Below are 15,648 nucleotides of genomic sequence, written 5' to 3' on the forward strand. Positions count from 1 at the left end.
CTGGCTGTAAGCACTGTGGGAGGTGAGTTAGGGGAAGTTGTAATGATATCAGGACTGACAAGCCACCCCAGTCAACCAGTTCCTTAACAACCCTTGAGTAGAGCAGACAGACTACCCAGAGGACAGACATATAGACAGAGACTAACAGACAGTGAGAGGGACAGAATATGCTCTTCCTAGCCCTTTTCCTGGGCATCATGCTCTGCACAGCCCAAGGTAAGCACATTAATCAATGTGAGACTGTAGGAAGTGGTTTAAAATCAGCTCCTTTGTTCTATGAATATTGTTCAGAGGATGTGTCATGATTTTTTTAAACCAACGAGACCTCATTTAAATATCATGGTGCTGTCAATATTCAGACAAATGTATCATATGTTCATGAGTTGTTTTGTTTAAAAAAAAGACCAACTTTTTTTGTATTTTGCATGGATAGAATTGCCATCATAACAGTCAAATACATTTGTTTTAAATATTTAACACAATAGATACATGCGATTTAATCTTAATTACATTTTTATGACAATTCATCTTTTTTTTCTCAAAAAAATGTAACCATGCATGTAACAGAATTTGGATTCAAATGAATAAAATGTCATAGTGAAGACTGTTGCAGTGAGAGCAGGTGTTTAGCTTTGTGGCTTCTGGCATCTGAGAGCAGGGGGGTCACAGGGGGTGGGGGGTAGACACAGAGCTAACAGAACATGTCCAGCTCCTGGTGGTTCCCCCCACTCCGCCGCCTCCCCAGAAAAAGCAGAAGAGAGAGTGGGATTGGGAAACAGGCCCCCCGAGACCTGGATCCGTCCAGCAAGTCCCGAGCACAATGTGTTTCCTGGAGCTAGACGCTATCGGGGGTTTCGTAAAAAAAAAATCCACACACAAAAAGACACATGCTTAAACCCTTCTCAGGAACACTCTCATTTCTTCTCAGGAACACTCTCCGTGCTTCTACACCTGCATTACTAGCTGTTTGGGGTTTTAGGCTGGGTGTCTGTACAGCACTTCGAGATATTAGCTGATGTACGAAGGGCTATATAAAATAAAATTGATTGATTGATTGATTGATTTCCCCTTTCTCCCTGAAAAAAACACTCAAATATGAAATAGACAGAAGCTTTTATTGCAAAAATAATTATCTCTGGTGACATTGATGTATACCAAGAAAAAAAAAATTATTACCACCTTTCTATGGATGATACCTAAGGCATTGAAATTGAAATAACTCATAATTCCCCATATGATAAAATTATATGTCAGTAACAGCAAATTACATAACTTTGGTACTGAAGTATTGGCATCATGCCTGACAGAGGAGAAATTCAAGACGATGCGCTTCACTGATTCAAAGTAAGTGGATTGTTTGATGTCCATTTTAGTATTTAATACAATACAAGTGAAATACTGTGTTGTACAGTCAATTAAAATGTATTTTTCTTGCAGGTTTCTTGCTTTGTATTAAAATGGGAATTCTTCACTCATCACTCAACAATGAGACAATGTGTTTTCACCCTCTTTCAGGTGACAAAGTACCCTCTGCCAGCGAACCAGTTGGCATGACCATGGGGGACCTTAAACCAGTCTTCCTCCCAGCCAACCCAGAGTTCAGTCAGGCTCCCCCAGACCCGGTGGTAGCCCCTACGTCTCTCTGCTGTGGAGTGGATGAGCTGAAACAGTTACTCTCCCAACATACCCAGGACCAGCGAGAAGCTGCTAGCTGGAAAGGAGAGGTGGTCAAGGCGCTGTCTCAGCTGGTCCAGGAGCACCGAGAGGTGTCCAGCGGCCAGAGGGAGGTCATCAACCTGCTGAAAGCCATGAAGGACCAGGGAGCTCAGCACCTGAATAACCTGCAGAACCTGGGCAGACACCAGAGTCTTCTGGTGGAGAACCACCAGGCCCTGCTGCTGCAGGTGTCCCGCATCTCCACCCACCTCCAGGACCTGGCCAAGAAACCCAACGCTGCCAGCCAATGAGATGCTCAGATCTTAACCTGCATGAGACAGGCTGTCCAATCAGGATGAATAAGCTTCATAACAAACTAAGCAGCAGTTCAATCCAGTTTCAGATTGTGGGCAATAACCTGCTACTAAACCAAATGTGTTCAATAAGGCATACAATAGAGAATGCATTGATAAAGTCAATTTGCTTGTATGGATTTAACAATTAACTTATGAACCAATCACAGTCTGATATCCCAGTACTAAATCACATTATCTGATTTGTTTATTTTTTACTGTTTTGGATTATAACATAAATGATTGATTACCAATGTATAGCATCACTGTCTGAATCGCCTGAAAACCAAATAAACAGATTCAAAATAACATTTATTTTACAAGTCTTCCTTGTGATGCGCCGCCATTTCCTGGTTGCTACAATTCTAATAATTTGCCTAATTTCAGTTAATGTGACAAAACAAACAATGTAGAGAATCTTGGTACAATCCAAACTGCAGTGAAATATCTTTTCAATAACCAAAAATATTGTAATTTCAGCGGTTTGAAGATGGTGTACAAACGAGAAAGTAAAAGACGTAAAAACGAAACTTAAGAATGGGAGGCATAGAAATAGAGCACATAGAACAGATATACTGCTTCTTAGACTGGCCTTCAATGGGAATGAGAGATCTATAACTCATATTTCTTTAAGAATTTGGTGGGGTCGCCCCAAAAAGTTAAATATTGTAGCTTTAAATTGTTCTTCCTCTTCTGTCCAAGGTAGATCCTGTTCTATCTGTCCGGCTCTGCATTTACTGCTGATGACTCAATTCCATCTGACTATTACTCCTTATGCAAGGATGGATCAGTGTTATATTTTTCAGTGGTCTTTAAAATGTTCAAAACATTTTCAACCACCACCCTGAAAAACAACAATCTGTACAACAAGCTGTCCACGGCACATTCAATCGCCCTACAAATGTGTCAAATGGAGAGATCTCTGAACAAATGTTCACATATTTAAAACATGTAATGATTGAAGTTGAAGATCAAATATATAAACGGAATAAATACAAATCAGTGGGGCATCCACTTGAACATGTTCATCCCTGAGAAGATAGGTTTTAGAGTTACAAATGTGATAATTCATTGAAATCTATTATTACCGTAGTCTATGTCTATATTCCATGAAACATGTGAGGGACATGTGATGGACATGTGAGGGATTGTTAATCTTGATAGTTTATTCCTGGTTCTGTGTTTGGTTTGTTGACAGAGCGAAGTCCTCCAGTGATCAAGCTGAACTCTGTGTTGCTGTGGGAGACTGAGAGGACTTTGCCTTTAGGAACGTCGTTCACCTTGACCTGTGAGGGGGACAGTACAGCCACCTGGTCTACCACAGCGTTCAAAAAGAGGAACACTAAACAGGGGAGTATGATTTCCACCAGGCACCTTACAGCAGACTACACTGGCACATACAAGTGTGTGTATGACAACCAACCAGACCTGTTCTCAGAGGTCCACATCTATGTGAAAGGTAAGTGTTTTCATGACATGACATCTTTTATGGACGTTGAGAGTGGGAAATGCGCTCTAGAAATGTTAAGTTATCATTATTATTATTATTATCTGTCCAGCTGCCAAAGCCACACACAACATTGTATGTTTATCAGCTAATATGTCACAAGTTAAGTCAACATTGCTCAACCTGTTATGTTCCTTATAGATCCCATTAATGTTCTGGTAACCCCCCGCAACATGAAAGATGTTAAGGAGGGCGGGGATGTTCTCCTCTGTCAGCTGACAGACCCCAGTGCCACAGACCTGTCCCTCCGTATGGCCAACGGAGACCCAACACCCCCTGACATGAACTACACTGTCAATCCCAGGAGAGGGATCCTCATCAGACACCTTCTGACCAGCCACAGTGCAAACTACATCTGCAGCGCAAAGATCAATGGGGTCACAACACGCTCCAAAGACATCAACATCAATGTCATTCAAAGTAAGATGAAGTAGATGTCTGTGCATTTTGTATTTGTTGGACATTGCATTGAGGTTATTAGTCCCAAAGCATCTAAACACATCTACTTCTATGTGTATGTTCCAGGGTTGCGTTGGCCACCGTCTGTGTTAATTGAGGTAGATGGGTATGTGAGTATTGTGGGAGAGGAGCTCCTCATCCCCTGCATCACCAGTAACCCTAACCACTTCTACAACGTCACCTGGAAACACTCCTCCCTCAAAGTCAGTTCAACAGTAACCTGTCCTCAATTTCTATCATTAAATCATATATGTTTCCTATTAGCTTGTATGAAACAGTATCTGTCTGAAGATCTGAACTGATATGTTGGTGTTGTTTATATATATACAGGCATTGAACTTCTTACAAAAAGTAAAGCAGGACAAGCAGATCCACATCACCAGTACTGTGACTATCCCGGCTGTGACCATGTCTGACACAGGAAACTTCACCTGTACAGCCGTGAATGAGGCTGGGGCCAACAGGTCCACCACCTACCTGCAGGTCGTAGGTAAGCATTAGGGAAAGGGAGTGTTGATCTACCATATAATATGTTTGGCTAGCATCTAATATGTTTGGCTAGCATCTAATATGTTTGGCTAGCATCTAATATGTTTGGCTAGCATCTAATATGTTTGGCTAACATCTAATATGTTTGTCTAACATCTAATATGTTTGTCTAACATCTAATATGTTTGGCTAACATCTAATATGTTTGGCTAGCATCTAATATGTTTGGCTAACATTTAATATGTTTGGCTAACATTTAATATGTTTGGCTAACATTTAATATGTTTGGCTAACATTTAATATGTTTGGCTAGCATCTAATATGTTTGGCTAGCATCTAATATGTTTGGCTAACATCTAATATGTTTGGCTAACATTTAATATGTTTGGCTAACATTTAATATGTTTGGCTAACATCTAATATGTTTGGCTAACATCTAATATGTTTGGCTAACATTTAATATGTTTGGCTAACATCTAATATGTTTGGCTAACATTTAATATGTTTGGCTAACATCTAATATGTTTGGCTAACATTTAATATGTTTGGCTAGCATCTAATATGTTTGGCTAACATCTAATATGTTTGGCTAACATTTAATATGTTTGGCTAGCATCTAATATGTTTGGCTAACATCTAATATGTTTGGCTAACATCTAATATGTTTGGCTAACATTTAATATGTTTGGCTAACATCTAATATGTTTGGCTAGCATTTAATATGTTTGGCTAACATCTAATATGTTTGGCTAGCATCTAATATGTTTGGCTAACATCTAATATGTTTGGCTAGCATCTAATATGTTTGGCTAACATTTAATATGTTTGGCTAACATTTAATATGTTTGGCTAACATTTAATATGTTTGGCTAGCATCTAATATGTTTGGCTAGCATCTAATATGTTTGGCTAGCATCTAATATGTTTGGCTAGCATCTAATATGTTTGGCTAGCATCTAATATGTTTGGCTAACATCTAATATGTTTGTCTAACATCTAATATGTTTGTCTAACATCTAATATGTTTGGCTAACATCTAATATGTTTGGCTAGCATCTAATATGTTTGGCTAACATTTAATATGTTTGGCTAACATTTAATATGTTTGGCTAACATTTAATATGTTTGGCTAACATTTAATATGTTTGGCTAGCATCTAATATGTTTGGCTAGCATCTAATATGTTTGGCTAACATCTAATATGTTTGGCTAACATTTAATATGTTTGGCTAACATTTAATATGTTTGGCTAACATCTAATATGTTTGGCTAACATCTAATATGTTTGGCTAACATTTAATATGTTTGGCTAACATCTAATATGTTTGGCTAACATCTAATATGTTTGGCTAACATTTAATATGTTTGGCTAACATCTAATATGTTTGGCTAACATTTAATATGTTTGGCTAGCATCTAATATGTTTGGCTAACATCTAATATGTTTGGCTAACATTTAATATGTTTGGCTAGCATCTAATATGTTTGGCTAGCATCTAATATGTTTGGCTAACATCTAATATGTTTGGCTAGCATCTAATATGTTTGGCTAACATTTAATATGTTTGGCTAACATCTAATATGTTTGGCTAACATTTAATATGTTTGGCTAACATTTAATATGTTTGGCTAGCATCTAATATGTTTGGCTAACATCTAATATGTTTGGCTAACATGTAATATGTTTGGCTAACATTTAATATGTTTGTCTAACATCTAATATGTTTGGCTAGCATCTAATATGTTTGGCTAACATCTAATATGTTTGGCTACATGGGATCATATTTACGTAAGCCTGCGAGATCAGGATGGTAGTACAAAGCTAGTGTTGATCTCCACAAACACCAAACATGGAAACCGGTTTTAAAAGTGTAACTCAGCTTAGCATCCTCAAAGGAAATGGCGGTGTGATAATTTAAAATGTTAAGTTTTGTTGAAGTTTGTGATCAAAATAATGTCATCTTTAAATGTTCTCTCTCTGTTTGTCTTTCTCCCTTCTTCAGACGAGCCTTACATTAGGTTCATACCCCGCCTGTCACCCAATCTATACCAAAATGGCTCCTTAGTCAATGTGAAAGAAGGGGAGAACCTTGAGATAAGCATTCTGATCGAGGCCTATCCCCAAATCAAGGAGCGTTGGTGGGACGTGCCCATGTCTCACAGTCACAACATCTCCACTCATGGCGACACATGGACCGCCCAAGACAATTACAGGTCATTATTTCCCCAATAATTACCCTGCTTCTGAATGTGTATACCACATCATTTGTAAAAGATGCTGAATAAATACAGGAGCCGGTGCTGTTATTTGATCCTGTCCTGTCATCCTGTAGGTACGAGAGCAGCCTGCTGCTACACAGAGTCAGGTCTGAGGAGAGGGGCCTGTACACCCTCCACACCAGGAGCACGCGCCTCGACAGCTCCATCACCTTCAATATCCAAGTCTACCGTAAGATATCTTATTCCAATGTGACCGGTCACACCGACTATCAAACTAGCGAGAAAATATGGAGCAAAACTGTGCCGTGTACTGTGAGAGTGACGTGATGATGACTTACACAGTGTGATGCTGTCTGTCCTCTCTGACTGAGTAGAGAAACCCAGTGCCATGCTCAGACTGAAGAATTCTACCACCCTGATCTGCACCTCCTCTGGATACCCAGCTCCCACAATCCTCTGGTACCAGTGCCCAGGAATACAAAGCACGTAGGTGTAAAAACTGATGCTGTAGAAAAGGGCTTTATATACTCAATTTGATTGATTGTAGGTTCTCTAACTGGATACCAATAAGCCAAGAGCTTTGCACAGCAAAATATGCAGAGAGAGCTGTTTCACTCTTAAATGAAACAGGCCTACTGTCTGTGCTCATCTTGACGTTCCTCTGTTGTCAGGTGTGATGCGGACAATGACACCGTGGAGGTGCAGCCTCTCTTCACCAGCACCATGGAGGTGCAGAGTGAGCTGACCCTCAGTCCCTCAACTGAGGAGGTCACAGTGGAGTGTGTCACCTTTAACTTTGCTGGCAAAAATCGGGTCACCTTCGTATCGCGTAAGACGACCATTACAGCTATATAGTATACTGCACAAACAAACGTTTAGTGAGATTCTCACATGGCGCCGGTGGTCTCTTACTGTGACTAGTACTGAAACAGCCACGGGCAGTGTTATTTCTCGTTTCCCTGTTTAGTATTGAATAATGTCATGAGCTGACTTCAAGGGCATCCAAATGTACCGTGTTGTTTGCTATGTTTTAGATGTTCTTGCTGCCACTCCAACATTTGTAATGTCAGAGCTGTTCACCCCCACTCTCATTGGAGCCACCAGCACAGCAGCCCTTCTGTTCCTACTGCTTGTCATCGTTCTGTACAAATACAAGCAGGTGAGCTGCATTTACTGACTCGTTCATTGGCTTTCACTGCCCAAATACATTTGCAGTTAGACCATTACACAACATATGTTTTCTCTCATAGAAACCCAAATATGAAGTCCGGTGGAAGATCATCGAGGCCAATGATGGGAATAACTACACCTTTATTGACCCTACTCAACTTCCTTATAACAAGAAGTGGGAGTTCCCTCGTGATAAGCTGAGGCTTGGTATGTTTTATTGTCGTTTTGGGGGTTAAAACAGAGATCAGGTCATGAAACAGTAATGACTGACTGAATACTCTGTGTTCCAGGCCAGATTCTGGGAGCAGGGGCTTTTGGGAAAGTTGTGGAGGCCACTGCCTATGGTCTGGGGACCGATGACAACAGGACTACCCGTGTGGCAGTAAAGATGCTCAAGCGTGAGTTCGCCTCCTCATACTGTTCCTAAACATCTTTAACCCTACAGCATTGCTTTTAATTTACAGAAGGAAGTCAAAATGATTGTACAATACATAACTGCTATTGGATACATGCTGGCATGAAAGTAGTTCCCATCATAGATGAAGCAGTATCTCAGTACATGCAATAATGAAAGAGTTACTCCTCCTCCTCAGCAGCAAGTGCCCACTCAGAGGAGAGAGAAGCTCTGATGTCAGAACTGAAGATCCTCAGTCACCTGGGATGTCATGACAACATTGTTAACCTGTTGGGGGCGTGTACTCAAGGAGGTGGGACAAACTCTTTTCTGTACTTGCATTTCCATAGAAGAAGGTAACATGACTTGTAGGGTGAGTTTCATTGGTTAACCAAATCGGTCATCTCATTGTTGTGTTCGACCACAGGCCCAATGCTGATGATCACAGAGTACTGTAGCCATGGCGACCTGCTGAACTTCCTGCGTGGCAAGGCCAAGCTGTTCCTGGACTCCATCCTGAGTGGACCAGGGGTTCCAGAGGTTCCAGGGGATAGTGATCACTACAAGAACACATGTAGCCAGGAGTCTCGTGTCAGGAGGTAGGCTGAACGATCACTAACATGCCTCTAGTCTCAACTCACTCTCCTTTCTCCATTCTCCGACCAGAGACATGGTTTCTGGGTTAGTGAAAGTGCACCAAAACGAGAAATGAGAAATAGATGTGAGGCACAAGTTTCAGTCTCCACACATGTTTTATATACCGTCAACCAGGTGACAAAGCTGTGCATTCTTCTAGCCAGGGACCTCCTCTGCCCTCATTTTATGCATTGCTCTCTGTGGTGCCGTATCAAAATCTACATTCTATACTAACAAGGCATTCATGCCTCTTGACGCACGTCATGGTCTCTACGTTATCACTGACCGTACATTTTCATTTCTACACAGAATACACTGAGTGTACAAAACATTAGAAACACCAGAACAGCCTCAATTTGTCAGGGCATGGACTCTACAATGTGTCGAAAGCGTTCCACAGGGATGCTGGCCAATGTTGACTCCAATGCTTCTCACAGTTGTGTTAAGTTGACTGGATGTCCTTTGGGTGGTGGATCATTCTTGATTCACATCGGAAACTGTTGAGTGTGAAAAACACAGCAGCGTTGCAGTTCTTGACACAAACCGGTGCACCTGGCACCTACTACCACACATTGTTCAAAGGCACTTCATCGCCTGAATGGCACACATACACAATCCATGTCTCAAGGCTTAAAAATCCTTCTTTAACCTGTCTCCTCCCCTTCATCTACACTGATGAAAGTATATTTAAGAAGTGACATCACTAAGGGATCATAGCTTTCACCTGGATTCACCTGGTCAGTCTACGTCATGGTAAGAGCAGGTGTTCTTAATGTTTTGTCCACTCAGTGTACCTGTCCAGTGTAGACCGTAGTGTAACCTCTCAGGCCTTTATGTGTCTGCAGTGACAGTGGGATTTCCTGCTCCAGCTCAGACAACTACCAGGACATGCATCCAGCGCAGAGGCCCAAATACTGCCCTATGGGTAATTAACATCCGTCTCCACACTGCAGTAACACAGAGAGGGTTGTGGAGTGGAAGGGCGTTATACACTCTTCCTCCATCTTTCTCTCTATCTCTCTGCTAGGTTATGGAGTGACGGGTGGTAATATACACTGTTAAGTCTCATATAGTCTCTCTCTTCCTCTCTCTCTCCGTCATAGGTTCTTTATGTGAGGATCCAGAGACAGACACCTGGTCGCTGGACATAGAAGACTTGTTGAGGGTCTCCTATCAGGTGGCTCAGGGAATGGACTTCCTTGCATCCAAAAATGTAATAGAAAAATGTAATTTTAATTTAAAGTCAACTCGTGTAGTGTAACATGCAGATTGACACATGATTATATGAGTGAAACCAATGTTGTCTTTGCAGTGCATTCACAGGGACGTGGCCGCTAGGAACGTCCTATTGACCGATGGCCACGTGGCTAAGATCTGCGACTTTGGGCTCGCTCGAGACATCGAGAATGACTCCAACTATGTGGTGAAAGGAAATGTGAGTTAATAAAACAATATAAAGGAATAAAGAAATCACTTTAGTTTAGGAAGCTCAGATTCTCCAATGATTGTGAACTATGTTCCTTCCCAGGCCCGTCTGCCAGTGAAGTGGATGGCCCCCGAGAGCATCTTTGACTGTGTGTACACAGTGCAGAGTGATGTCTGGTCCTATGGGATACTGCTGTGGGAGGTCTTCTCTCTGGGTGGGTCACTCTGACACTTAGCATGGGTGCCAGTCTGTCTGTTCGCTTGCCAATGAAAATGAAGTCGGAAAAAGCACAAACAGATCTGGGATCAGGCTAGGTCACTCTGGCACATGATGACAAAAATTATGTCTTATGTCGAATCAAAGTATGTGATAAAATATATATATATTTTTTTAAATAAATGTTTTGTTGTTATTTCTAGGTAAGAGCCCATACCCTAATATTGTGGTGGACACCCGGTTTTACAAGATGATCAAAGATGGATGCCACATGTCACAGCCGGACTTTGCCCCTCCAGAGATGTGAGTATTATATTTCAAGATCGGCGAAAAGAGATGATGTAACCTGACAACCTGCTGCAGTATCTGAAACTGAGAGTTCTCCTCAGATACACCATCATGAAGATGTGTTGGAACATGGAACCAACAGTGCGTCCAACCTTCAGTACCATTGGCCAGCTTATCCAGAGTCTACTGCCTGACCAGCCAGACCAGGTCAGATGGACTCAAGTGACCCACTGTAGTCTTTTTACATTTTACATTTACAGTCTCTCTCTTAGCATTCTGCTAACTTCTTATTATTTCCTAAAGCAGGATTTTCTGTACTCCTAAAATGTATTTACAGTAAGAATAATATAATTTGGTGGATAAAATGGTTTGGGGACATCAACACTTTTAATTTGACACAAAGTATCCTTTCTTCTGCCAGACCTACAGGAATGTGCAGGACAAGACGCCACAGCAGGAGGCAGGAGAGCAGAGTGACCAAGCTAAGATTAGTGAGGATTGTGATCAGACACTGAACCATGAAGAAGAGGAAAAGCCCCTGATGAGGAATAACAACTACCAGTTCTGCTGAGAGCACATCAGGCCATCCTCCATTACTATACGTTCATAGATGACTGTCTGCCGGTCATAGCCAAGAGTTGGATGGACTAGACACACCAAATTATCCAAATGTCTTGACTCTCATTGTACAGAACATGGTTTTAGTGTCATTCAGTACCTTTTTTACGAAGTACAAAGTCAAGTTCCAGTAAGCAACAACAGTTTTAAAAGGAACTAAGCGTGTATGCCTTCAACATTTTATGTACAGAAAATGACCATAAACCCAGACATTATTCTACGCATTTAACTTTTATATTTACACAGATCAAGATATTTTACAAACTCTGATCGGACTGTGACAACTTAATGCCAGTAGCGATGCGTGGGTAAAATCCCTAGGGAACCCGAGTCAGGGGGAAAAGCCATATTACAACCTATGTGTTGTGATAATTGCATTATTTGCTCTATAACCTGTTAGTTCATATGTCTTGACACCGTGATATATAGGTCTAAGGCCGAGACAATAAGAAGATACAGTGGCAGAATTATTTCAACCACACCTTTGTTTCATCACAAAACCAGAGAGCAACCGCTGTCCTCTGTTTGTGCAACTAGAAAAAAACATGTCTCACCCTACTTGTAGAGAAACGCCAATGCCATCCTCCTTTCTTCCATGTTGAGGAAACGGTCTATGACTCTGTCATACAGTACACGCTTTTAGTTTTAGTTGTCCTAGGCTACCTGGCTAGAATGTTTGCTCGCTAGCCTAACAATGACACAATGTGATGCAACAATTCAAGTTGTTTCTGTCAATGACGTTTTGCTTTTGATGATGTTATTTGTGTGAAGCAAATCCAAGCTGGCTTCCCTTGACACTTTTTTTTTGGTGCGCCAGGACCATTCACAGTTGAGCTCACTCAGTTTAGCTCAACGCCGATTGGTTATTATTTCATTTAAATTTTTATCAAGGGAGGCCAAATGCTTGCTGTATTCCCTTGCATTCAATGCTACGGGCGGCAACAATGTCATACTCTTTTTCACCAGACAGCATCAGATAGATGGGCTACACATACAGAGACAGAGGGGCACTGTTTGGCTCGCTGGGATGCTTTCTCTGGAGGGACACATTCAGCCTCTTGCGACTTGAAAGAAAATGATGAAACACAGATGAAAGGAAATTATTTTATGTTTTTTTCTTGGTAAGTTTTTTGGTGAAGCCTGCCATGAATACTGCTTCGTGAGCCACTGCTTAATGCATCTCTTTAAAAATGATTGTAGAATGGAGCCACTTACATATGCAGTTTCATTTGTTTCCAATACTCACAAAGTTCTCAACACCAGTTTTACTGAACTGAGATCAACGTTTCAATATGCCTAAGTAACACAAGTTACTGCGAAAACGTTTTTATATTATGGTGGGCAGTCAATAACTTTTGTGTTTTGTGTTTAGCCAGTGTGTAGCCTTGGCTCACAATTTATTTTGAACACGTTTTGCTGTTTTGGAGATTAGTTTTGGTTGGGCTCGTTCCAAGGGGATGAGAGTTAAAGAAATGTACAGTACCAGTCAAAAGTTTGGACACACCTACTCATTCAAGGGTTTTTCTTTATTTTTACTATTTTCTACATTGTAGAATAATAGTGATGACATCAAAACTATGAAATAACACATATGGAATCATGTAGTAACCAAAAAAGTGTTTATATTTCAGATTCTTCAAAGTAGCCAAACTTTGCCTTGGTGACAGCTTTGCACAATCTTGGCATTCTCTCAACCAAGTGTGCCTTGTTAAAAGTTAATTTGTGGAATTTCTTTCCTTCTTAATTTGTTTAAGTCAATCAGTTGTGTTGTGAAAAGGTAGGGGTGGTACACAGAAGATAGCCCTATTTTGTAAAAGACCAAGTCCATATTATGTCAAGAACAGCTCAAATAAGCAAAGAGAAATGACAGTCCATCATTACTTTAAGACATCAGTCAGTCAGTCAGTCAATCAGGAACATTTCAAAAACTTGATTTGTTTAACACTTTTTTGGTTACTACATGATTCCATGTGTTATTTCATAGTTTTGATATCTTCACTATTATTCTACAATGTAGAAAATAGTAAAAATAAAGAAAAACCCTTGAATGAGTAGGTGTGTCCAACCTTTTGACTGGTACTGTAGGTATATTATTATGAATTGTAGCAACATATTTTCCCTATTAAAAGTGCTTGTAACAATGTAGCAAAACAATTACTGTATTTTTGGTCTTGCCTTGAGTGTAAGAACATTTTACCAATACATGGAAATGTACTGTAAGTATGTAATCAAATAGAAAAGTTCAAATTCATTTCCTACCTTCTATGAATTCCTGATACCAATTCATAATAGTTAGTTGTTGTAGTATCATATATTCCCTGCAAAGTTATTCTATCAGGTAGGCTACTATACATTTCTTTGACCCCATAGCCACTCATGGTAAAGGGTATGTTTTCCATGCATACCTACCCAAAATATTCTTTCATATATAACAATTTCGGAGAAGTAAACCTTTTATTTTTACTATCAGGAAGTGCTGAGTTTGCCCTCATTTCTTGAAAAACAAGAACCTAGACATTGCATAAACATTCAAGTTACTTCTCCTGCTAAACTATTTTGCAATTCTGGAAGATGGCACATACCCCTTCATAACCACAAAAACGAACCATAAAAAGTAAAAATCCACAAGAGAGATTGGATATAAAAAGAGTAAGAATGATTGATGACAAACAACTGTAATTTATGCTGATCTTTTATGAACAGTTGCCCTACTATAACCATTAACGGTATGTGACTGTTTATACCACTAGGGAGCAGCACCATTGCACACAATTAAACAGAGTTCTAAGAAACTAGCCACCCAGCTACATCTCAATATGTTGCCTAAGGTGACGTAGCCTCATAATTACCCGACTGATTCCCGTTATCCACTCAGCGAACATTCATGTAAGCTCGCAAGATCAGGCTGCTTGCGAGGCTAAAGGTTACATGCTACTTCTCACAGATTGATCCTCACCAACATCCTCTCACTGTGAGATATCACTCTTATTTCTCATTCTATTACATCCTTAACTTTTGACTAACCTGATAACAACTTTAAACTAACCTGAGACTAACCTGATAATAACTTTAGACTAACCTGAGACTAACCTGATAATAACTTTTGACTAACCTGAGACTAACCTGATAACTTTAGACTAACCTGAGACTAACCTTAGATTAACTTTGGACTAACTTGAGACTAACCTGGGACTAACATGAGACTAACCTGGGACTAACTTGAGACTAACATTCGACTAAACTGAGACTGACCTGATAATGACTTGAGACTAACCTGAGACTAACGTTAGACTAACTTTAGACTAACTTTTTACTAACATGAGACTAACCTGAGACTAACATGAGACTAACCTGATAATAGCTTAAAACTAGCGTCAGACTAACCTGAGACTACCTTTAGACTAGCCTGATAATAACGTTAGACTAATGTTATGTTCCCCAGCAAGAAAACCAAATAATGTCACTCAAAGAGAAGGGGGAACTAACAAAGAGTCAGTAACCAAAACGAAACAGATGGGGTTTTAGGAGGGGTTCTGGAAGACACTCGTAGGAGTGTCCACTGAAAGTTGACTAGCAAAAACAACTGGGGCCTAAAATACACTCACCATGAGCCCCGACTAAATTTACCCAAGAACAGGCAAACAGAATTAAAACCCACACCAAACTTAAAGACAGGAAGTAAACCAATAAGTGGAGCAAAATCGAAAATAGAATAAGGATTGTTTGTCTAGAAATCAAATAGGGAGAGCCAACTAAAGGTGAAACACATTCTGACTAAATAGATGACAAGCCAGCACAGGTGTAACCCATACTGACTAAAGAGGTGACAACAATTGGTGCGCCCCACGTGCTAACGTACAACCTTGGAATATACATGAAAAAACTAAAGAATGTAACACCTTCCCCTTAAGACCACAAATATATCCTATATTTTTATTGGACAAGTTTGCTCACAACCAACAGAAAACATCTTCCATTTTAGAACATTATCAATTTAAATGCGTCACCTTTTCCAGCATAAACGTGGTGTCTACTGTCTGTCAGCACTTAAATAGACAAAACAGACACATTTGTATATATATATATAAACAGTACCAGTCAAAAGTTTGGACAAAGTTACTCATTCCAAGGTTTTTCTTTATTTGGACTATTTTCTACATTGTAGAATAATAGTGAAGATATCAAAACTATGAAATAACACATATGGAATCATGTA

General features: G+C 40.1%; 1 protein-coding gene across 6 annotated transcripts; it reads left to right on the forward strand.

The window, feature by feature from the left end:
* Nucleotides 1-32: 32 nt before the first annotated feature.
* Nucleotides 33-13,683, forward strand: csf1rb (colony stimulating factor 1 receptor, b). Of its 6 annotated transcripts, none has more exons than XM_071364737.1 (21): nucleotides 33-216; nucleotides 3,208-3,468; nucleotides 3,697-3,936; nucleotides 4,042-4,178; nucleotides 4,306-4,465; nucleotides 6,468-6,678; nucleotides 6,798-6,913; nucleotides 7,059-7,170; nucleotides 7,356-7,513; nucleotides 7,719-7,843; nucleotides 7,935-8,061; nucleotides 8,145-8,252; nucleotides 8,448-8,561; nucleotides 8,676-8,847; nucleotides 9,712-9,809; nucleotides 9,988-10,097; nucleotides 10,197-10,319; nucleotides 10,413-10,524; nucleotides 10,730-10,829; nucleotides 10,916-11,021; nucleotides 11,236-13,683. In XM_071364737.1, the coding sequence occupies exons 1-21, from the start codon at nucleotides 168-170 to the stop codon at nucleotides 11,383-11,385; spliced, it is 2,889 nt and encodes a 962-aa protein (XP_071220838.1). In that variant the 5' UTR covers nucleotides 33-167; the 3' UTR covers nucleotides 11,386-13,683. The 6 variants fall into 6 exon arrangements, with proteins under 6 accessions (XP_071220838.1, XP_071220839.1, XP_071220834.1 ...); XM_071364733.1 differs by having other exon boundaries at nucleotides 34-216; nucleotides 3,658-3,936; XM_071364734.1 differs by having other exon boundaries at nucleotides 35-216; nucleotides 3,658-3,936; nucleotides 8,451-8,561.
* The last annotated feature ends 1,965 nt before the right edge of the window (nucleotides 13,684-15,648 follow it).

Source organism: Salvelinus alpinus, chromosome 24, assembly GCF_045679555.1.
Source record: "Salvelinus alpinus chromosome 24, SLU_Salpinus.1, whole genome shotgun sequence".
Taxonomy (NCBI): domain Eukaryota; kingdom Metazoa; phylum Chordata; class Actinopteri; order Salmoniformes; family Salmonidae; genus Salvelinus; species Salvelinus alpinus.

What these genes read in the sequence shown, in the direction of transcription:
- csf1rb (XM_071364733.1), top strand. Translation starts at nt 168, where the DNA reads ATGCTCTTCCTAGCCCTTTTCCTGGGCATCATGCTCTGCACAGCCCAA. An exon ending in CATGCTCTGCACAGCCCAAG is followed by an intron (nt 217 to 3,207) that starts GTAAGCACATTA and finishes GTTTGTTGACAG; the next exon opens with AGCGAAGTCCTCCAGTGATC. An exon ending in GACTTTGCCCCTCCAGAGAT is followed by an intron (nt 10,830 to 10,915) that starts GTGAGTATTATA and finishes AGTTCTCCTCAG; the next exon opens with ATACACCATCATGAAGATGT.